Source organism: Syngnathoides biaculeatus, chromosome 4 (assembly GCF_019802595.1).
Source record: "Syngnathoides biaculeatus isolate LvHL_M chromosome 4, ASM1980259v1, whole genome shotgun sequence".
Classification (NCBI taxonomy): domain Eukaryota; kingdom Metazoa; phylum Chordata; class Actinopteri; order Syngnathiformes; family Syngnathidae; genus Syngnathoides; species Syngnathoides biaculeatus.
The window spans coordinates 23629587-23654295 of NC_084643.1; the positions used below are offsets into that span (position 1 = coordinate 23629587).

Genomic DNA, 24709 nt, shown 5'->3' on the forward strand with positions numbered 1-24709 from the left:
ACTCCATGGTAAAATAATTTAAACCTTGCCTCTAAACGTCTGGCCTTACAACATTTGCTCTCTTAGTTGCACAATATACCCACCTTTTGCCTAATCATCATCTCAACCAACTCTTGAGCTTTTCTCGTCATGGTCCCAACATTCAAAGTCCCTAAACTCAGTTTTAGACTCTGTGCATTCCTATTCTTCTGCCAAAGAATCCGCCTTCAACCTCCTCTTCATCTTCGACCCACAGTAGCTAAATTTCTTCTGACACCCTGCGGGTTAACGGTGCCTGGAGCGGACCCGGGCCACAACTGATCCGGTATGGGATTCTTTAGATAAATGCTCATATTTGTTTGGAAAGGTTTTAAGTTGGATGCACTTCCTGACGCAACCCTATGCACTCATCCGGGCTTGAACCCAGCCTATAATTGCACTGACTTTGGCCCCCGTAGGGCTGCATTCTAAACAAATACAATAGGTTAGAAATGAGGCACTGTGAGGTTTTCACAAGGAAAATCTTGTGAAACAATAACAAGGATCACCTGTGACACATGTATTTCAAATTTTCATAACTCCTCACTAATAGGTGGTAAAAGAATTAACCCTTTTACATGGGCACAAGGAAGAAAAGCGTAAAAAAGTTATATTGTGCCAACTGCTATGTGCCAACTGAAAAATCAAGAAAAGTAAAAGGAATTACAAGCATTTTTCACAGAAATACAATACACCTCAATACAAAGCCTGGGATGTTTAAATCAAATACATAACTATATACATTACTATTGATACATTCGATTGATTACCTTTTATATTATTTAAATCGATAAAGTTACATTCAGAAGGCTGACTTGTTGAACAGATCGATCCACTTGGAACATACGACTAGAAGTTGATAAATCAATATATTTTATGAATGCAATGTATGGTGAGGTCATATTGCCTTTGCCGATATGCTATTTTCTCTGACCCAGCATCATCTACAGCAGGGGTCGGGAACCGATGGCTTCCACAGCCCTCATAACAACAAACTGAACATGTCATTTCTGCTGCGTGGGCAACACAAATGCGGCAGTGACAGTTTTTCCTAGTCGGGTAGGTGTAGTTTGCTGTCCAATATGGCAGTTGATGTGCACAGGTGCAAAAGGGTCAAACGCACATCGTGTCGGAACAACTAATTGTGGACAGAGGAATTCGCCTTGGTGGAGAGAGAAGGTTCTGCTGTGTCTAGATTATAATGACAAAAATGCAACGATGAAATACTCAAATATAAAGCGCCACTTTGACACGCGCCACACTATGTTTGCATCAAAATATCCTGTGGGGGACAGCAGGAACAAAACATGTCAAGAGCTACTGTCCAGAGTCCAAGAGCTACTGTCGAGAGTCCAAGCTAGTAGGCAGCAGCTTTGCGTTTGGACCCAACAAGGTGAATGGAATTCAGATAGCTTTAGCAATTGTGAGAAATGGAAAGCCATTCACAGATGGGGTGTATGCCAAAGCATTTGTACTGGATGTTGCCAATAAACATTTTGATAACTTCACATAAAGACAAGATAATCAAACGAATAAAAGATATACCTTTGTCAGCATGAACTGTTTACGATCGTACCATCATGATGGCAAATCAAATTGAATTATGTTCACGATTAACTCATGGAAGTCTCAATGCCTGCATAAAGCTTAATCTAACGACGTATGAAAAAGACCACAAAGCCTTCAGCAAAAGCATAAGCAGCATTAATGGTAAAGAGCACTTTTGTCATCATTGGTTAGCAACAGTGTAACAATGTTATTTAAAATAATTCTGACTTATCTCTCTAGAAGTGTTGGTCTCACATAAATATGCAAATACACTTGCATTTAGTTGTTAAAATATTGTATGACTTTTTTAAATTACATTTTAAAATATTTCGCATATATAGCTCTCACAGTCAAAAAGGTTCCCGACCTTTGAGCTACAGGGACTAATGAATACTCCTTTATTTTCTAATAACACCAGGATTATAACACACCTCACGTGGGTCGTGGGGAGTGCTAGAGCCAATCCCAGCTGTCAAGGGGCAGGAAGCGGGGTACACTCTGAACTGGTTGCCAGCCAATCGCAGGGCACAGAGAGACAAACAGCCACACTCACAATCACACCTAGGGGCAATTTGGAGTGTCCAGTTAATGTTGCATGTTTTTGTGATGTGGGAAGAAACCGGAGTGCCTGGAGAAAACCCACGCAGGCACAGTGAGGACATGCAAACTTCACACAACCGGGGTCAGGATTTGAACCCCGGTCCTCAGAAATGTTAGGCTAACGCTCTTACCAGCCGTTCCACGGTCATAGACTATATGAAAAAAATAATATATTTTCTAACCAAAATCTGTGTAAAACAGGCCTCAGTAAACTCACTTTAATCGTTTCAGAAACCTTGGCAGCAGAGCGTGCTGACCTCCTCACGGGTTTGCTCTCCTCAGGTAGCTAAAGGGAAGACAAAATTGGCAGAAAGATGATCAACATGATACAAACCATCTTTTGAAAACGCAGAAATTGGGTGGACACGCCGTAATAAGTAAGTTTCTTTCGGCTTGTCCCTTTTGGGGTCACCACAGCGTGTCATCTCAGATGAACGCACATATATGTTTGGCACTATTTTTATGCCGGATGCCCTTCCTGACGCAACCCTTCTCAGGGAGTGGAGGCCCCAGTGGGATACGAACCCACAACCCCTGGTTTACCAAACCAGTGCTCTAATCACTGAGCTACGGGGCCTCCAGGTGGACACGCTGTGATTACTTTTAAATTCAAAGGAATTAAACAGTAGATCTGTTGGCAGCTGTTAGATAAAGCGGACTGATACAAGAGAAAAGCTCAAAGTAAAAGCAGTCAGGAGTCATAATACCTTTCTCTTCCGGCTACGAGCATCTGGAAATCCATTAGCAAATTCAGATTTGGCCACTGCCTGCAATGGGAGACATTGGGTGGTCATTTGGTGGTCAGAGGAAAGAAAAAAAAAAAAAAAAAAAAAAAAAAAAAAAAAAAAAGTAAGTTTTGTGTTGCTAATTGAATTCCTAGATGATTTTCTTTTATTTTTTTTTTTTTTTTTTATTTTTACAAAAAATCCCCCCCTCTATCAAGCCATATTCAAAGCGGCTTATCCTCAAAAAGAGTTGCTGACGTGTTTTTGTCATTTCGCGTGAACTTCCAATGCCTTGAAACCTCTTGATCCATCATCAATAGTATCCTGACACCACATGCACAATGCTTTAGCAGGTCGATTGATTTTGTGAATGAAGTCGCTTAACAGAGTGGTAACTTCCTTCTTCCCAACGGTATCGACGATTTCTTGTTCCATCTAATCCCATCGAAACTTATTTTTGACATTTCTATCAATTTCTTTCACTCGCGAAGGGTCTTTCCTCTCGAGCATCGCCATTTGTGTTCACTTACAAATGGGCCCATTTACCTGCCTGTACCACATTCGACCAATCAATAGACGTGTATCACATTTTCTGCCTCGCCTGCAAAAGTCAGATCGGAAAATGAACAAGTGTGGATTCTGGCACAGGTTACGGTCGGGATATTGCAAAAAAACTGAAAATATATATATTTTTTTATCTATGCAATTTAAAAAGATGGAATTCCGTCTATAAATGTAAAAATCACATCTATTGTATGCTTGAGTTGTTACTCGAGTTGTTTCCAACATCTGACATTTAGATGTCAATAGTACCTTTGGAAATAGTAAGAAAAATGGGTAATACTTATTTATACCAGACCTTTTTTTCCCAGTTCTTCAATCTAGCTGTAGCATTACTGACAGCTTCAGGTTGTTTCTCTTCTGATTCAGATTGTTGCTCATTCAGGGCATTCAACTGGTAGGCTGGACTTGTCTCAGACTTCACTTTTAAGCAGGAAAAAAAGTTGACATACTGAATAATGGGTAATATTTTGGTTAATACAGATCATGGTACACCGAAATATGTATATGTAATATATAGTCATGCTTGTGCTAGCACAAAGCTGAACTTGCAGCTCGGAGCCCACCACCGAGAGGCAGGCGCACGATACCCTACCCTACTCCCCGAAATTTTCTCAACGGATTTGTGCTTATCTCGAGAATGGCCATTTTGGTCTGAAAAAGTCGGAAATCCGCCGATCGGCGGAAAATTGTCATCCCTGGGGTACTTTAACTCCTCCATACTCAGGGCAGGATCTCATCTTCGACCCAGAGAGGACACACAACCCGTGGTCTCATATTTTGAAGTGCTGAATTTGATTTCAACCCCTTTACATTCAGGGAAGAACCACTCCATTGAGTTGGAGAGCATGGCTCGAAGCCAACAGAAGTACATCGCCTGCAAAAACATGCAATAGTGAGGCCACCAAACCGGACCCCTTCATAAAAGTTATGAACAGAGTCGGTGACAAAGGGCAGCCTTTGAGAGTCCCCCTCCAGCCAGGAAAACACAGTTTTTGGCTAAGCAACCACCAAAGCTGCATAGAGCTTTGTCAGCCAGTACCAGTCAGCTGCCTCAGGATTCTCACAGGCAAAAGGTCCTGTAGGACTATTCAGTTGGACGCCATCCCTCACCACAGGTGTCGAACAATGGGATTGGTTCTGCCCCCATGAACGGAATTTACCACCTAACGGCCACTGTTCCGGTCACCCCCCTTAGCAATGGAGGCAAAGAAGATATTTAACTCTGACTCAATGTCCCCTGCCTCCCCCGGAATGTGGGTGGAATTCTGCTCATTCAGCGCATTGAACTTGTAGGCTAAATTCGTGTCAGACTTCACTTTTAAAGAGATTAGAATCAGAAAAAAATAAATTTAAATACGTTCCTTTACTAATAATAGAATACAATTGGACATACGAAATATAATTAGGGATTATTTTATTTAATATCGATCATGGCACATGAAAACACACGTTTTAGGGACCTGAATCATATCAGTCTTAAGCGAACAGCATCTGTTCATAATAGGAGGAAAGTATATTAAGAGGAAGAATTAGAATATTTCATGTTTCAGGATTTTGGTGAACTTATTTAGATAAAATAATTTGCCCTCTTTAATCTTCACTTTGTAAGCAATAATGACAAACCTGTAGTTATTTTGGCAAACATTATTGCAATGAAAAAAATTTGATAAATCCAATGAAGATAAACGATTACTTTAAGTCATAGAATTATTGGTAGCAGGTAGGATGGGCAATATCAGTATTATCAGATATTTCCGAGACTCCATTTGTTAAAGCTGTATTTTGGTTATCGTTCTAAAATGTTCACCCATCTCGACAAAGAAGGTCTTAAACTGGGTTTAATCCATCAAGGCAACGACTCCAGGTTGCAATCAAATACTTGTATTGTGGATGTGCTGCTCCTCGGACTGCGAGGGAAGAAGCGATAGATCCACAGCACATGCTTTTTACAAAGTTGGTTTCCAATGAAATTTACAAGGCCATTATTTGACAGAGGGACTCGTCAATTGCGGCGCCACCTGAGGAAGAAGGTGGGGCGTGGGGAATCATTAAGAGTGCATGCAGTGCTATGGGACATTCGTCGTGTACTGTAACCACTGTCAGTTTGGAGTAGGGCTGTGGGGTGGCGGATCCTGTGCAGTATGCCACTGCCTCGCAATGGAATCTGGGGGCAGACGGCAGGGATGTAACCCAAATAACACTTGACCAAAGTGTTCAGCCAAACTCCTGAATGATGATTCAGTAGTTTTATTTTCTTTATCATGAAACTTGATTGCTTTGGTTCCAGTGATGAGTACTGGCAAATTGTAGCTAAAGATTTAGCCACAAACATTTGATATTGTGGTTAACCACATAGACAGGAAGTGTGGCGAGGAGATATTTAAACTGTTCAGCTGCACTGGCAGAGATGTTTCATGACCCAGTGCTAACCTTTAATGCTGCAGATTTGCCCTGCCACATTTATATCTCTAAATCCAAGCAATTTAAAATGTCACAGCAAAAGGTTGGCATACTTATGAAATTCGATATTGCGAGGTTTGTTTCAAAATGATTGGGTAAAAATCTCTCATTCTCCTTTTGTACTGCTTTCAGAAGTATAGATCAAGGAGGGAAATTAATTATGAAACATGAAAAATAGATATTTTTAAGTGTGCCTCACTACTTTGTGTGTTGTATCTTTATACCGGTAAATATTGGGCTTTACCTGTTGTTTCGACCTGAGAAAGATGCTTTACCTGTTGTTTCGACCTGAGAAAGATGCTCTTCATTGAAAGCATTATTTAAATTCAGCTGGGCAGAATTCATCAATTCTGGAGGAAAAAAGTAAAATAATTATGCATACATACATACATTATGTGTATACACACGCACACGCACACGCACACGCACACACACACACCACACACACACACACACACACACATATATATACACACACACATACATACATACATATAAATATATATTGTATGAACATATACATACACAAATACATAAACAATACATATAAAGTATGTACAAAAACATGCACACAGACATACACAAACCTCTACGCAAAAATAAATAAATAAATAATATAAATATATATATATATATATATATATATATATATATATATATATATATATTCGCACACACACACACGGAGACACACATACACTGTATATACAGTATACTCTATATACGTATTAGATACACGCTATTTACATATAAATACATTTAAGTACATATTCATACATACAGTATTTATACACAAAAAAACATACTGTATACAGAAAAACAGAGCGAGAGGGAGAGAGATTCTGCTGACTCCACATTATTATCAAATGCAATATCCAACCTGTATCAATCGTAGATGTAGAATCACTTTCTTCTATTGATGGAAAAATGATCTAAATGCAGAAAAACAAAATGCACATTTTTTTAACCAAACAGTAAGTCAATTTTAACTGAGGGATGCTTTGTCCATGTAATAGGTCAAGCTAATGTTATAAAGTAAGTACACTTTAACATGAGATCACTTTTATGTAACATATTTTGGGGTACCTTAGTTTTTGTAAATTTTACAGTAATGACAGCTATTAAAAAATTCATTTTTTTTCAGATGTTTAAACAAAATATTGTACAGCCCTTAAAGTTTCTCTGAAAATTTTTTGGGGTAGAAATCATGGAATGTGAAGAAAACTTTGTTAACCTACGGTAATGAATATTTAGTAGTAGTAGTAGTAGTAGTAGTAGTAGTATTAGTAGTAATAGTAATAGTAGTTAGTGATGCACTCAAATGTAAATGCTTGAGCAACACCAAAAACTGAGTTGGGGGCATGACTTTGTGGAGGTTGGTGGCTGGTCACTTCAGTGCGGCGCTTGGGGGCGAAAATTGTGTTCTGCTGAGGAGCTTTCGCGATGTATGGCGTCTGGCGCGCTCCTCAGCCTACGCTACACAGGTCTTCGGTGGGTTCAGCACTCGGCTGGTTGGGTGAGTGAGGCTGTGGAGTGTGTCTGTAGTGGCGTAAAGATGGCTGACGGGGTGGAAGGTTAGTTTCAAATCCTCAGTCTGGCTTGGGTGCCAATGATACCGGGGACACTTGGCATTAAGCTGGCACACACGCACACACCCACACCTCTTTCTAGGGGAAAAGAAGGGTCAGGCTGAGGAAGACACTGGGCTGGATTTCCTCGCACTTTGGCCTCCTCTCTGTCCCACCACGTTTCTCTTGCGTAGATTTATAATGCACGACATATATTCCCACATCATTTGGGGAGCTGGTCAGCCAAGGTAGGGGCGATAGTGGCAGGTCATTATTGCCATGTGGCCATGTCTCATCACACTTAGCAGTTTCTCCAATCCATTCATCCATTTTCCAAACACTTATCCTTGAAAGAGTCGCAGGAGTGTTGGAGCCTAACCCAGCAAATTTCGGGCAAAGACGGACTCCACCCTGAACTGGCTGCGAGTCAGTCGCCGGACACTTGACACCATCCCTGGGTGAGAATCGATCCCACGCTACCCTCACCAAAGTCAGGAGTGTGTACCACTACACTGTCAGTGACTTTCAGTTTCTCCAATTTTAACCACACCACACTCACACAGTCACAGTAAATAGCTACCGGGACACCTTTTTGGCCCTGCCTACCTCTCCCGTCTTCCCGTCCTGGGCTGTCTTTGCTCACGATAGGGTTGGGGGTCATTTGGGTTTAGACTGTTTCGGCTCCTTATTTTGGTTCTAGTTCCGGGTGGTCCTCAGTTCCAACATGTTTTAACTAATGCATGGAGTGTACAAGCTTGCACCATGGCAAAACTATAGGTTGGCAGTCATAAACAGCATGTTACTTTCGTTATTTTGGATTTTTTCATATCAGCGAGAAAGATCTTTTGGTCTGAAACCAAAACTGCACTTTTGGGCTAATATCAGCAGCCAAAATTTTGGCGCATCACTGCTAGTTGTATCATTTTGTCTCGCATGATTATTTTTTTGGGACTCTACGTCGACGCCATTGTTTGACAAACATTTTTTGTTTCATGCGTGGACAATTATTTTTATTGGCAGTAGTTTTTCTCAAAACTCAATTGTGATACTGTTTGCAAATACGGTTACAAGATGAGGAAGTAGTTCCTTCTTCTGGTAAGCATGTATTGAACATTTGTTTTTGCTTAAGTTGTGGAACATATAGGGTATACTTATTGATAGGAAAATTATTTGGCCCAATATTGATTCACCAAGATGTTTAGTTAGGAAATCAACATGGTCAGAAAAATAGGAAAATTTTCTCTCTTGACGTCATACTCCCAGCAACCTTCTCACACTGTATTTAAAAAGATAACATACCTTTCCTAACTCCTCCACTCCATCCTCTTCCATTGGCAGCCTCCTGTGTTTGTGAAATGCCGCAAGTGCCGGGGAAGCGCCAAACAGACCGCTAAAGTCTGACTGGGCTTGCGGGGTGCAAATTTCATTCTTCTGTGGTGTTTTCAACACAGAATGCAGCTTTGTTGAACCTTGTGTGGGGACTTCAGCTGGTGTTCCCCCCTTCTGCAATGGGGTGCTGGGAGGCAGGTGTTTATCAAAGAACTCAGGAGAAAGAGGACCTCCAAAATGCACCCGCTTCATTATCTTCTTTGTTGCAGGTCCTCGAGAGGAATCATTTTCTGGATGGACATGAATGACAAAAATTGAAGGTAATTAAGTGAGGTTATTATCTGTGCACGCTATTCGTAATACCCATGGTAATTAGAGAAATATATTAAAAAAATTAAAATTTTAATTTATCATTTAGAATAGTGGGCGTCACGGTGGAGCAGCTGGAAAGCGTTGGCCACACAGTTCTGAGGTCCTGTGTTCAATCCTCAGTCCGCCTGTGTGAAGTTTGCATGATCTCCCCATGCCTGTGTGTATTTTCTCCGGGCACTTCGGTTTCCTCCCACATTCCCAAAACATGCAACATTAATTGGACACTCCAAATTTCCCCTCGGTGTGATTGTGACTGCGGCTGTTTGTCTCGATGTGCCCTCCGATTAGCTGGCAACCATTTCGGGAAGTACCCCGCCTCCTGCCCGTTGACAGCTGGGATAAGCTCCAGCACTCCCCATGACCCTTGTGAGGATAAGCAGGCTAAGAAAATGGATGGATGGATTTAGAGTAGTCATTCTCTTGGAAAACTGACATTACATTATTAAATATATACAGTTAGGAGGCCTGGGATTTAAATCCTGGCTCCGCCTGTGTGTAGTTCGCATGTTCTACCCCAACTTGGGTGGGTTTTCTCTGGTTGCTTTCGGTTTCCTTCCGCATCTCAAAAACATGGATGGTGGGTTAACTGAAGACTCTAAATTGCTTGTAGGTGTGAATGTGAGTGCAACTGGTTGTTTAAGTGTCTTGCGATTGGCTGGCAACCAGTTCACTGTGTACCCCGCCTATCCCCCAAAGATAGCTGGGATAGGCCTCAGCATGCACGAAGATCAGCGGGGCAGTCTTATTTAATATTAATACACTTTCTTGTGTCGTTTGGTTGGTGAACTAGACTAACGTCACCTGCTGTTCATATGAATTTGCACAAACAGCGCCCGATGCGGAGGTTAAAGTCTCGTGCACAAAATAGTTGAGAAAGAACTAATAGTTGATTTAAAAAAAAAAAAAAAAGGAGCGAGCAACATGTACCTCAATATAACTAAGGAAAATTATCATAACCTCTTAACAGCAGAAGCGACAGTATGGAAGTAAATATGTGCCACCAGGATTTTAATTTGAAATGGCACAGAAAACGGGATTTGAATTTGAAATGCAAAGTGATCACATTTTCAATAGTTGTATTTCACTGTAAGTTTTTAATGTTAACAATTCAATTGGCTACAATTTGCTGTCTGAAATTCACCGTCTGTGCCACCATGCAGGGTTACTTCAGGTCAGAACCAAATAGCCAGCCAATCCAGTCATGCTTCCTTAGTATGTGACGTCACGTGACTAAGAAAGCGTAACTGCGATTGGCTGGGTGTTCAGTTCTGACCTGAAGTAACCCTGCCTGGTGGCACAGATGGTGAATTTCAGACAGCGAATTGTAGCCAATTGAATTTCAGACAGCAAATTGTAGCCGGTTGAATTTCAGACAGTGAATTGTAGCTAGTTGAATTGAAATGCAGCCTTATGGGGGCACAAACCAGTGTAATCTGTAGGCCGGTCCCAAGCCCGGATAAATGCAGAGGGTTGCGTCAGGAAGGGCATCCGGTGTAAAAACTGTGCCAAACAAATATGAGCGTTCATCTAAAGAATCCCATACCGGATCAGTCGTGGCCAGGGTTAACAACGCCCGCCCCCGGCACTGCTAACCTGCAGGGCGTCGGTGGAAATTCAGCTACTGTGGGTCGAAGACAAAGAAGAGGAGGAAACCGGATCCATCGTCAGAAGAAAAAGAGGAATGCACAGAGCCTACAACTGAGTGTAGGGACTTTGAATGTTGGGACTATGACAGGAAAAACTCAGGAGTTGGTTGACATGATGATTAGGAGAAAGGTTGATATTCTGTGCATCCAAAAGAGCAGGGGAAAGGTAGTAAGGCTCGAAGTTTAGCAGCAGGGTTTAAATTATTCTACCACGGAGTAGATGGGAAGAGAAATGGAGTAGGGGTTATTTTAAAGGAAGAGCTGGCTAAGAATGTCTTGGAGGTGAAAAGAGTATCATATCGAGTGATGAGACTAAAATTTGAGATCGGGGGTGTTATGTATAATGTGGTTAACGGCTATGCCCCACAGGTAGGATATGACCTAGAGTTGAAAGAGAAATTCTGGAAGGAACTAGATGAAGTAGTTCTGAGCATCCCAGACAGCGAGAGAGTTGTGATTGGTGCAGATTGTAATGGACATATTGGTAAAGGAAACAGGGGCGTTGAAGAAGTGATTGGTAAGTACGGCATCCAAAAAAGGAACTTTGAGGGACAGATGGTGGTGGACTTTGCAAAAAGGATGGAGATGGCTGTAGTGAACACTTATTTCCAGAAGAGGGAGGAACATATAGTGACCTACAAGAACGGAGGTAGAAGCACGCAGGTGGATTATATTTTGTGCAGACGATGTAATCTGAAGGAGGTTACTGACTGTAAAGTAGTGGTAGGGGAGAGTGTAGATCGACAGCATAGGATGGTAGTGTGTAGGATGACTCTGGTGGTGGGTAGGAAGATTAAGAAGACAAAGGTAGAGCAGAGAACCATGTGGTGGAAGCTGAGAAAGGAAGAATGTTGTGCGGCCTTTCGGAAGGAGGTAAGACAGGCTCTCGATGGAAAGCAGAAGCTCCCGGAAGACTGGACAACGACAGCCAAGGTAATCAGAGAGACAAGCAGGAGAGTACTTGGTGTGTGTCTTTTGGTAGGAAAGGGGAGAAGGAGACTTGGTGGTGGAACCCCAAAATACAGGGAGTCATACAAGGAAAGAGATTAGCGAAAAAGAAGTGGGATGCTGAGAGGACCGAGGAGAGGCGAAAGGAGTACATCGAGATGCGACGTAGGGCAAAGTTAGAGGTGGCAAAGGCTAAACAAGAGGCATATGAAGACATGTACACCAGGTTGGACACGAAAGAAGGAGAAAAGGATCTCTACAGGTTGGCCAGACAGAGGGATAGAGATGGGAAGGATGTGCAGCAAGTAAAGGTGATTAAGGATAGCGATGGAAATATGTTGACTGGTGCCAGTAATGTGCTAAATAGATGGAAAGAATACTTTGAGAAGTTGATGCATGAAGAAAATGAGAGAGAAGGAAGAGTTGAAGAGGCAAGTGTGAAGGACCAGGAAGTGGCAATGATTACTACGGGGGAAGTCAGAAAGACACTACAAAGGATGAAAAATGGAAAGGCAGCTGGTCCTGATGACATACCGGTAGAGGTATGGAAGCAATTTGGAGAGATGGCTGTGGAGTTTTTGACCAACTTATTCAACAGAATACTAGCGGGCGAAAATATGCCTGAAGAATGGAGGAAAAGTGTTCTAGTTCCCATTTTTAAGAACAAAGGGGATGTTCAGAGCTGTGGGAACTATAGAGGAGTAAAGTTGGGAATGGGGTATGAATCTGCCTGTGGCACTAGAGACACTGGGACGGTGGACAAATCCCTGAAAGATGCAGCATGTGGCTGTGAGTGAGTGTCCACTCCTGTGTAATAAACTAATTTAGTTATCAAACAAGAGTCCAAGTTTTGTATATCCTCTTTGATATGCTGACATGCTTCTATTTGAATTTAAAGGACATGCAGGGAGGATATTCAGACAACATGCAGTGCTTTCTGAAAGTATTCAGCCCCCTTGAACTTCGACCTTTTGCCAGATTTCTGGCTTCAAACATAAAGATATAAAATATTTTTTTGTCAGGAATCAACAAGTGGGATACAATCTGAAGTGGAACGAAATTTATTGAATATTTTATATGTTTTTGAAAACTTAAAAACTGAAAAGTGGCGTGTGCAATATCATTCGCCCCCTTCACTTTCAGTGCACAAACTCACTCCAGACTAACAGTGAGGATCTCTGAATGATCCAACGTTGACTGATGATGATAAATAGAATCCACCTGTGTGTAATCAAGTCTCAGTATAAATGCACTTGCTCTGTGATAGTCTCACGGTTCTGTTTAAAGTGCAAAGAGCATCATGAAGACAAAGGAACACACCGGTCAGGTCCGAGATACTGTTGTGGAGAAGTTTAAAGCCGCATTTGGATACAAAAATATTTCCCAAGCTTTAAACATCTCAAGGAGCACCGTGCAAGCAATCATATTCAAATAGGAGTATCAGACCACTGCAAATCTACCAAGACACGGCCGTCCCTCTAAACTTTCACCTCGAACAAGGAGAAGACTGATCACAGATCCAGCCAAGAGGCCCATGATCACTCTAGATGAACTGCAGATATCTCCAGCTGAGGTGGGAGAGTCTATCTATAGGACAACAATTAGTCGTACACTGCACAATTCAGGCCTTTATGGAAGAGCGGCAAGAAGAAAACCATTTCTCAAAGATATCCATAAAAAGTCTTGTTTAAAGATTGCCACAAGCCACCTGGGAGACACATCAAACATGTGGAAGTAGGTGCTCTGGTCACATGAAACCAAAATCGAACTTTTTGGCCACAATGCAAAATGATGTGTTTGGCTTAAACGTAACACAGCTCATCACCCTGAACACATCATCCCTACTGTCAAACATGGTGGTGGCAGTCTGATGGTTTGGGCCTGCTTTTCATCAGCAGGGACAGGGAAGATGGTTCAAATTGATGGGAAGATGAATGGAGCCAAATACTGGACCATTCTGGAAGAGAATCTGTTGGAGCCTGCAAAAGACCTTAGACTGGGACAGAGATTTATCTTCCAACAGGACAATGATACAAAACATAAAGCCAAATGTACAATGGAATGGTTCACAAATAAACGCATCCAGGTGTTAGAATGGCCAAGTCAAAGTCCAGACCTGAATCAATACAAGAATCTGTGGGCAGATTGTTCACAAACGCTCTTCACCCAACCTCACTGATCTTGAACTGTTTTGCAAGGAAGAATGGGCAAGAATTTCAGTCTCTCGATGTGCAAAACTGATAGACCTACCCCAAGCGACTTGGAGCTGTAATTGCAGCAAAAGGTGGCACTACAAATATGAGTAGGTTTTTATTTGTTAAAGTGTGAAATATCCAATAAATTTTATTCCACGTCATGATTGTGTCCCACTTATTGACTCTTGACAAAAAAATTGGAATTTTATATCTTTATGTTTGAAGCCTGAAATGTGGCGAAAGGTTGACAAGTTCAAGGGGGGCAAACACTTTTACAAGGCACTGTAGATACAAAATTCACACAAGGCTGAGTTTAGGTTATTATTATATGATCACATTTGTTGCATACATGGTAAATACACAGTATTTACCTTGGGCGTAAACAGAGTCAGCCACATGTTAGTTTAGTGTCACCCATGATTGCAGCAACTCTCTCCTTAGACAGGGGGAGGTCCTCTCTCCCGGTTCCTCCATCTGTATTTGCTACACTTTGGCGGTGGGCAGCTGTTCTCCGCTTCACATCCACCTTAATGTCTGCCATCTCACTTTTTTTAGTTCAGCGTGTGTGAGCTGTTCTGACTCCACAGCACTGACAGCAGCACTAGCTGTCCCATTAACTCCTCTTTCGCGTGTTAAGACCGGAGGACAATGTGCCAAAAGAGGATTTTCTTCCATACCTCCACTTCATTGAGCAACTTTATACAGAGAAAAAAAGAATAAAATTTTCCCATTACATTGCTAATTTTCCTTTTTTTCCTGATCATGCAGAGATCAGGGTGTCAGGTGCAGGGTTCATTTAAATATGGTTTTCCTAATTAAATGTAGGCCTGGACAGGTAGGGGTCGGCTCCTCCAACATGCGCTCAATTTTACATTGATTGCAGATGTACGAAGGAAATGTGCTTAAAATCATGCCTATGCACAGATTCATACATCTGGATATTTTTGTGTGTACTAAGTTTTGGGGATTTGAGCATACGCCACGTTTCAGTAGGAAATCCATGCAAGTCTTTTAAGTTGAGGCCCCAGGTCCAGAGTGCAGACGCGAAACTTCATGCTGCCTATTAGTGCGGCACGGAATAATATTCACAATTACCTCTGTGTGGATGGTGATTATGTGGAATGGATCTAGCTGCCATGGTTCAAAGAATGAAACAGCCTCTGAGATAAGCGACGGCCATAGGCCTACACCCACTTCCAGGGAAAAAAAATAAATCATTGGAACTATGCAATGCACAAAAATTGACGATTTTGAGTTAAATATGGCGCATTTCGCTGAAAGGTGAGTGATTTGGCATTTTCTTTTCTTATTCTTCCTGTTAAAAACTGCACTCACTGTATAAGCTATGAAGACAAAAAAAAAAAAAAAGAATGTTAGCCCTTCTTGAACTCAATGGTTAAGGGCAGGTATTAGTGCATAATTGGTAGTGTTTGTGTTCCTGGATTCTACCCACTTGAAAATACAGTTGTATTGAAAGAGGGGAGCCGTTTGCAAATAACAATGTGATATATATGAACACCTTTGTAGAATTGTTTAATGACATTGATCACAACTGCACCTCTCAGTTTGCAAAATATATAGATGGGCTTTCATCTGCAATAGCTTAATTCAATTGCTTTCAATTCAAAAGCAGCAAAATCTAGCAAACAGGAACATGCTTACACAGGCAGCTTGAAGCCTAGCATGCGGTATTCCAATGTTGAATCAGTTATCAAAAGGCAGATCAACATGATACAATCAATATTAAATCAAAACACTTATTTTACTTTACTTCCACCAGAATATTTTTGTGGATGTCATGGAATATAAAAAATATTAGGCCAGTATTTGCAAAAGTGTGTTATTCCTTCTGTATGCTTTCAAAGTCAGCTAGAAGTAAACGTGAGTGCCATGGACGTTGTGATCCCGACATTACATTCCAGCATCCTGGTTCGAAACTTGGTTATCCCAAAACCACCGGTTAAATCATTAACCTGGCAATACAAAACCGACCGATAAATATGTGTTGCTCAAAAGATGGTAACTTACATTGTTACTTAATGACACTGACAAAGTTAACTGTGGTTAACGTTACTGGTCAGCACCAATATATCCCACAATTTCCCCATTTTGTTGAAATCTGGTTTAGCGAAAAAGAAACAGTTGTTAACAGACGTGAGCCATTTTTCACAAATGTTGAACTTTCCTGTAAGATTTAACAACCATAAACCTACCATTGTTTTGTATACTGTAACATTCTACATCAGGGGTCGGGAACCTAACCATATCTGGCTCTCTTGATTGTTGCATATCGGTCGCAGAGCCCTCGTAACGACATACAGTACATATCATTTCGTTTCGAGGCAACATAAATGAGGAGTGCCAGGTATAGAATCGGGACTTTGTATTGGCAGATCCTTAAAAATTAAAGCCTGACAAAGTAATCAGGGATGAGAATGCCAAATGAGAAAAAAGTCTGAAAAGTAGCCGGTGGTCTGGGGGCCGCAGGCCCTCAGCATGGTGCAGGCGCAGTGCCCCGTTGGTGGCCCAGGGGGCTAAGCGATTTACCAATTTGTTAGCCCCCAAACCATTAATTTCAACACTGAATTTAACTGTAGTTGTGGAAAAAATGTCCCTTGTTTGATCTACCAGTACAGCAAAAATTTAAACATCAGTTTCATTTCTTCAATGCTTGAATTATTGTGCTTATTTGAAGCACATTACATATAAGAGTTTCACCATTTGCCAAACTTCAGAATGAATTTTCAATCTCTTTCACTGTTTAATATGGATACAACATCATATTTTCTTTTTGATATGCAGTCAGTTATTCATAGAATTAGTATAGTGTAGAGATGAAGCACAAGTTTTTAGAACAATATGAATAAAGATTACATTACCACTCGCTCGATCTTCATCCTTTTTTTCTAACACTTTCGCCATCGTAAAACTTTGAACACACCGTCGCTCAGTTCGCGCTAAGTCCCATGCGCCATTACTTGGCTAACTAACAAGTTACACTGCGATTTTTGAGAACCAAGAACACACGTACATAGCAATGGAGAAACTCGATTAACGACTAACACGATTGGATCGTTATACTGTATAACTCTGTTGTCCAATCGAGTGATCTGCCGCAAACAAGTTTTAATGTTTATGTCGCAAAATGCAAATATTTACACGACCGAGCAAGTTAGAATGGCATATGATAGTCGTACTTGTGCTAGCACTAAGCTGAACTTGCAGCTCGGAGCCCACCACCGAGAGGCAGGGGCACGATACCGCCCTGAAATTTTATCAACGGATTTGCGGATATCTCGAGAATGGTCATTTTGGTCTGAAAAAGTCGCAAATCCGCCGATCTGCGGAAAATTGTCATCCCTGAGTAATACAAAGCTGAATTTGTATGTGAAGATTTTTAGAACCAGTATGAATGGTTATTCTTGCATGATAGAAAGCAGTGTGTGTATTTTACCTGCTGCGTTTATCTCCAGTTCAGAGGGGCGCAGTGACAACTGGAATGCAGAGAAAGACTCCTCAGATGAAGCTGATCTTAGGTCACTGTCCTGTTCTTCAGTGGGGCTTTGAGTTTCATACAAATTGTCCTGTAGAGAGAAAAAGTTACATTGTCATTCTATTGGACTGTAGTTCAAGTGCTGGCATCACTAGCTTTGACGCTCTTGACAATGAAACTGCTGATGGACCCAAATTGGGAGACCCCCCCAAAAAAAAAAATCAGGAATGGTGAGTCATTGGCCAATGAGGAATTACAGTGGACCCCTGGTATTCGAAGTGGATAGGGACAGTTGCCGAACCACGAATAGCAAAAATTCGCCAAAAATGAAAAACAGAGTCCTGCATTTTTGACAAGTCATTGCTAACATATACAAGGGACAACATCACACCTGCTGGTTGCTTCTGGATGAAAAGATATGATGTTCCACAGATATGGGTGGTTCACAGCAACCATGGAGAGGTGTAGAAAGAAGCACAGGTTGGATTTCGTCTTCATTCTCACTTGACCGGAGCAGCCCTTTGTTGACAGTGTGATTGTACTCTGCCGCTTGATCCATATCTCCCTTTTTACATGAAAAAACAATTTCAAAGCTTCCGATAAATTCACTGACAACAAAAACTGTTGTACTTTTTAAAGCAAAATAAATATACATATACATCTAGATATACCTTCACATTTCAATGCAAGGAATAACAATGGTTATTTTTTTTAACACTGATTTAAGAGAAGTAAAAAATGCATTATCTTATGTATAATGCGCACTCATGTTTAAACAATTCCAATGAAGTAAGAATGAAGTTGTCTTAAAACAAATAGAATACAATGATTTGCAAAGCGTGTTTACACTACAAAGACAAGATATTTAATGTTCAAACTGACACTTTTTAACAAATCAGGAACTTTGACTTTTATGGCTGTAACACGTTCCGAAAAAGCTGGGACAGGGTCTTGTTTACTACTGTGTTACATCACCTTTTCTTTTAACAACATTCAATAAACGTTTGGGAACTGAGGACCCTAATTGTTGAACCTGTGGAGATGGAATTATTTCCCATTCTTGCTTGAGGTACAGCTTCACCTGTTCAACAGTCTAGGGTCTTTGTTGTCATATTTTACACTTAATAAATGTGCCACATATTTTCAAATGGGAGACACGCCTGCACTGCAGACAGACTAGTTTAGTACCCACAGTCTTTTAGCCACGCTAAAAGTGGTGACTGGTAGCAGTAGTGTGCTGAATAGATAGAAAGAATACTTTGAGAAGTTGATGAATGAAGAAAATGAGAGAGAAGAACGAGCAGAAGAGGCAAGCGTGAAGGACCACGAAGTGGGAATTATTAGTAAGGAGGAAGTAAGAAAGGCCCTATAAAGGATGAAAAATGGAAAGTGAGTTGGTGACATAGTTGTGGAGGTATGGAAGCAATTTGGACTCCAACCTCTCCAGGAGATGTGGCTGTGGAGTTTCTGACCAACTTATTCAACAGAATACTAGCGGGCGAGAAGATCCTTGAAGAATGGAGGAAAAGTGTGCTAGTTTCGATTTTTAAGAACAAAGGCGATGTTCAGAGCTGTGGGAACTATAGAGGAATGAAGTTGATGGGCCGCACAATGAAGTTATGGGAAAGAGTAGTGGAGGCTGGACTCAGGACAGAAGTAAGTATCTGCGAGCAACAGTATGGTTTCATGCCTAGAAAGAGTACCACAGATGCATTATTTGCCTTGAGGATGCTAGTGGAAAAGTACAGAGAAGGTCAGAAGGAGCGACATTGTGTCTTTGTGGATCTAGGGAAAGCCTATGACAGAGTACCAAGAGAGGAACTGTGGTACTGCATGCGGAAGTCTGGTGTGGTAGAATAATACAGGACATGTATGACGGCAGCAAAAAAATGGTGAGGTGTGCAGTGCCGTAGGTGTGACCGAAGAATTTAAGGTAGAGGTGTGACTGCATCAAGGATCAGCTCCGAGCCCCTTCCTGTTTGCTGTGGTAATGGATAGGCTGACAGATGAGGTTAGACTGGAATTCCCATGGACCATTATGTTCGCCGATGATATTGTGATTTGGAGTGAAAGCAGGGAGCATACAGAGGAACAATTAGAAAGATGGATGCATGCACTGGAAAGGAGAGGAATAAAGATCAGCTGAAGTAAAACAAAATATATGTGCGTGAATTAGAGAGGTGGAGAGGGAAGAGTAAGGCTCCAGGGAGAAGAGATTGCGAGGGTGGACAGCTTCAAATACTTAGGGTCAACAATCCAGAGCAATGGTGAGTGTGGTAAGGAAGTGAAGAAACGGGTCCAAACAGGTTGGAATAGCTGGTGGAAGGTGTCTGGTGTATTATGTGACAGATGAGTCTCTGCGAGGACGAAGGGCAAAGTTTATAAAACAGTGGTGAAACCAGCCATGATGTACGGATTAGAGACAGTGGCACTGAAGAGACAACAGGAAGTAGAACTGGAGGTGGCAGAAATGAAGATGTTGAGGTTTTCTCTAGGAGTGAGCAGGTTGGATAGGATTACAAATTACCTCATTAGAGGGACAGGCAAAATTGGATGTTTTGGAGACAAGGTTCGAGAGAGCAGACTTCGATGGTTTGGACATGTCCAGAGGCGAGAAAGTGACTATTTTGGCAGAAGGGTGCCGAGGATGGAGCTGCCAGGCAAAAGAGGGAGAGAAAGACCAAAGAGAAGGTTGATGGATGTGGTGAGGGAACACATGAGGGCAGTTGGTGTTAGAGAAGAAGATGCAGGATAGGCTTAGATGGAAAAAGATGACACGGTGTGGCGACCCCTAACGGGACAAGCCAAAAGGAAAAGAAGTCTTTTAGCAACGCTGTTGTAACACGTGCTGAATGTCCACATGCCAACTTCAACGGAAATGGATTTGTATTATATGCAACCCCAAAGTTGAACTCAAAATTTTGTAAAACCCATCTAGCTACTGTACTTTTACAATACATGCTTTTCCTTCTACCAGTACGATTAAAGCATTAGTATTACCTGTTACTTTTTTTCCCAAATTATTCTGAATTTAAGCACTTTATTTGGATAGTTAATACTTGCTTTTGTAATTGACCTGCTCTTATTTTGAAATTTACAGCCCTACTTTGATTTCCTAAATGTCAAGACATAGTTGTGGTCATACGTTTCATTACCCAGGCAGAACTTTTTAGATGGGTACAATACTTAAAACAAAACATGAAGGGCCAGTATAAATATTTAATTTTATTTTTTTTGAGATTCAAATTAAATTTGCAGGCATTTGAGAAAAGCATTATCATGAAACAATACATAAAGAAATTAATGATGCTTGTTGCTCAGTCAGTTGTATTTTAAAAAGATTAAAAAAAAAAAAAAATTTCTGCCAGGCTATGCAAACTTATGAGCACAACTGTACAGTACATATATGGAACCATTAGTACATCTGTCATGGAAATAAGGTGGAGGCCGCACTTGCTCATAACCTCTAGGTAGTGGTGGCATATTGGAATGACATTGTACAGCTTTTTCATAATGTGTAGATGGCGGCACACATTTATAAAATGTGAAAGTTTTTCCATTTTCCCTACACCTATGTAAAATGCACACCATTATACGCAACATATTGCAGTAGTTTAACTGACATCAGTCAAGGAAGTTTACAGTCAAGAGATAATACCTCCTCCCTCCCGTTTAAACGAAGGTCTGGAGTGTGAGTGTGTGCTTCCCTAATCTTTCCTTCACAGCCTTCGAGAGGAGCCATACGACGCTTCTTGCTCGGTGCAGGTGACAACATTGGAGGGTGGTTCTCTTTGCCTTCTTCCTGATTAAATACATCTGAAATGAAAAATGCACTCACTGGAAAAGATATAAAGAGAAACAACATTGTACCATCACAGTACAAACTCGCCGTTTCTCCAATCTAAAGTTTTTAAATGAATATGAATTTAGACAATCTAAGTTGGATATATGCTTTTGGAAAGAGGGTTTGGAAACATTTGTAGCCAAACTGTGTATAATATTTTGTTACAGGTCAGATGTTCCATGACTGCCAACTATAGACAGTTATGGAAAAAAAATGTTTATGGTGTATTGTAATAAAAACTATATTAAAATAAGTCAGTTATAAAGTGAAATATTAGAACGTGATAATTACTTACAAACTAGTAAGGTAATTTAATATGGTATTGTGACAAGAAAGTTTATTGCTAACAGGGTTCCTACACATTTTCGAAAAATTAAAATTAAAAATTTCAGACATTTCCCAGACCTCTCAGTAAAAATGAAATAGGACTGAACAATATATAAAGAAATTTGCAAAAACAGCATGTTCATATGTTTGACTACCCAGGGAGAATTTTTTAGATCGGTACAATTCTTGAAAGAAAATATGAAGGGCCAGTCAACACATCTATCTATCTATTTATTTATTTATTTTAATGAGACAAAAAATATAAATCATTTCAGAAAAGCGGTATCATTAAACAAAAACAAAGAAATTAATGATGTTGTTCAATAATTAGTTGTATTTAAAGAAACAACATTTCACAAATTTTGTCATGGTATATAAACTGTACATACATATATGCAGTCATATGTACCCCTGTCATATTGGAATAAAAGTGAAGGCTACACCTCTCAAACTCTATGAGACGGTGGCATACTGTAATGAAATTGTACAGATTTTTCATAACCTCTACATGGCGTAATATATATAATTTATAAAATGTGAAAGGTACACGGCAAAAATCTAATTTCACTCTAATAACCAACTAGAAATTTGACGGCAGCATCCATCCATTTCTACCGCTTTTCTGGGTCGGGTCGCGGGGAAGTAGCTTCAGGAGGGGATAGCCAGACTTCCCTTTCCCCAGCCACTTCTTCCAGCTCATCCGGATGGATCCCGAGGCGTTCCAAGGCTATCCGAGAGACATAGTCCCTCCAGCGTGTCCTAGATCGTCCCCGGGGTCTCTTTCCGGTGGGACATGCGGGGAAAACTGCACCAGGGAGGCGTCCGGGAGGCATCTGAATCAGATGCCCCAGCCACCTTATCTGGCTCCTCTCAATGCGGAGGAGCAACGGCTCGACCGTGAGCCCCTCCCGGATGACCGAGCTTTTTACCCCATCTTTAAGGGAGAGCCCGAACACCCTGGGATTCTGTTCTTTTGGTCACGACTCACAGCTTGGGCCCATAGCCGAGGGTAGGAACGTAGATCAACTGGTAAATTGAGAGCTTTGCCTTTCGACTTAGCCCTTTACCACAGCGGACCGATACAAAGTCCGCATCAATGCAGACAATCCACCGATCCGTCTGTCAATCTCCCGCTCAATTCTTCCCTCACTCGTGAACAAGACCCCAAAATACTTGAACTCCTCCAGTTGGGGCATGATCTCATCCCCCACCCGGAGAGGGCAGACTGACCATTTCTGACTTAGGACCATGGTCTCAGATTTGGAGGTGCTGATTTGTATTCCAGCCGCTTCACACTCTGCTGCGAACCCCTCCAGTGAGAGCTGGGGATCACGGCTTGATGAAGCCAACAGAACCACATCATCTGCAAAAAGCAGAGATGCGATGCTGAGGCCACCAAACTGGACACCCTCTTCACCTCGGCTGCGCCTAGAAATTCTGTGGATAAAAGTTATGAACAAAATCGGTGACAAAGGGGAGCCTTGGCGGAGTCCAACTCTCACCAGAAACGAGTCTGACTTATTGCCGGCAATGCGGACCAAACTCTGACAGCTGTCGTACAGAAACCGAAGAGCTCGTATCAGGGGGTTCGGTACCCCATACTGCCGAAGAAGCCTCCACAGGACTCCCCGAGGGACACGGTCAAACGGCTTCTCCAAGTCCACAAAATGTTGACTGGTTGGGCGAACTCCCATGCAACCAATAGGATCCTGCTGAGGGTGTAGAGCTGGTCCACTGTTCCACAGCCGGGACGAAATCCATAATGCTCTTCCTGAATCCGAGATCAGACTTCCCGATGGACCCTCCTCTCCAGTACCCCTGAATAGGCCTTACCAGGGAGGCTGAGGAGTGTGATCCCCCTATAGTTGGAACACACTCTCCCGTCACCCTTCTTGAAAAGTGGGACCCCAGTCTGCCAATCCAGAGGCACTGTCCCTGATGTCCACGCGACCCTGCAAAGGCGTGTCAACCAGGACCGCCCAACAACACCCAGAGCCTTTAGTAACTCCGGGCGAATCTCATCAACCCGCGGGGCTGCCACCAAGGAGCTTTTTAACCACCTCGGTGACCTCAACACCAGAGATAGAAGAGCCCGGATTAACAACGCCCGCCCCCGGCACTGCTAACCTGCAGGGCGTCGGTGGAAATTCAGCTACTGTGGGTCGAAGACAAAGAAGAGGAGGAAACAGGATCCATCGTCAGAAGAAAAAGAGGAATGCACAGAGCCTACAACTGAGTGTAGGGACTTTGAATGTTGGGACTATGACAGGAAAAGCACAGGAGTTGGTTGACATGATGATTAGGAGAAAGGTTGATATTCTGTGCACCCAAGAGAGCAGGTGGAAAGGTAGTAAGGCTAGAAGTTTGGGAGCAGGGTTTAAATTATTCTACCACGGAGTAGATGGGAAGAGAAATGGAGTAGGGGTTATTTTAAAGGAAGAGCTGGCTAAGAATGTCTTGGAGGTGAAAAGAGTATCAGATCGAGTGATGAGACTAAAATTTGAAATTGAGGGTGTTATGTATAATGTGTTTAGCGGCTATGCCCCACAGGTAGGATGTGACCTAGATCAGCTCTGAGCCCCTTCCTGTTTGCCGTGGTAATGGATAGGCTGACAGATGAGGTTAGACTGGAATCCCCTTGGACCATGATGTTCGCAGATGATATTGTGATATGCAGTGAAAGCAGGGAGCATGCAGAGGAACAATTAGAAAGATGGAGACATGCACTGGAAAGGAGAGGAATGAAGATTAGCCGAAGTAAAACAGAATATACGTGCGTGAATGAGAAAAGTGGAGGGGGAAGAGTGAGGCTACAGGGAGAAGAGATAGCGAGGGTGGACAAATTAAAATATTTAGGGTCAACAATCCAGAACAATGGTGGGTGTGGTAAGGAAGTGAAGAAACGGGTCCAAGCAGGTAGGAACAGCTGGCGAAAGGTGTCTGGTGTGTTATGTGACAGAAGAGTCGCTGCTTGGATGAAGGGCAAAGTTTACAAAACAGTGGTGAGGCCGGCCATGATGTACGGATTAGAGACGGTGGCACTGAAGAAACAACAGGAAGCAGAACTGGAGG

At 41.9% G+C, this 24709-nt stretch overlaps 1 protein-coding gene across 10 annotated transcripts in view; it reads right to left on the bottom strand.

Moving 5' to 3' along the window:
* cdca2 (cell division cycle associated 2) overlaps positions 1-24709 on the bottom strand; it is a 38480-nt gene that overhangs the window by 5856 nt on the left and 7915 nt on the right. For all 10 annotated transcript variants that reach the window (XM_061817021.1, XM_061817018.1, XM_061817023.1 and 7 more), the window contains 9 exons: positions 21125-21282; positions 17858-18031; positions 17428-17557; positions 8783-9102; positions 6796-6847; positions 6191-6265; positions 3751-3875; positions 2874-2933; positions 2384-2452 (listed from right to left, as the gene is read on the bottom strand). In XM_061817021.1, the coding sequence (XP_061673005.1) occupies positions 2384-2452; positions 2874-2933; positions 3751-3875; positions 6191-6265; positions 6796-6847; positions 8783-9102; positions 17428-17557; positions 17858-18031; positions 21125-21282 (1163 nt within the window). The remainder of the gene's footprint in view (positions 1-2383; positions 2453-2873; positions 2934-3750; positions 3876-6190; positions 6266-6795; positions 6848-8782; positions 9103-17427; positions 17558-17857; positions 18032-21124; positions 21283-24709) is intronic.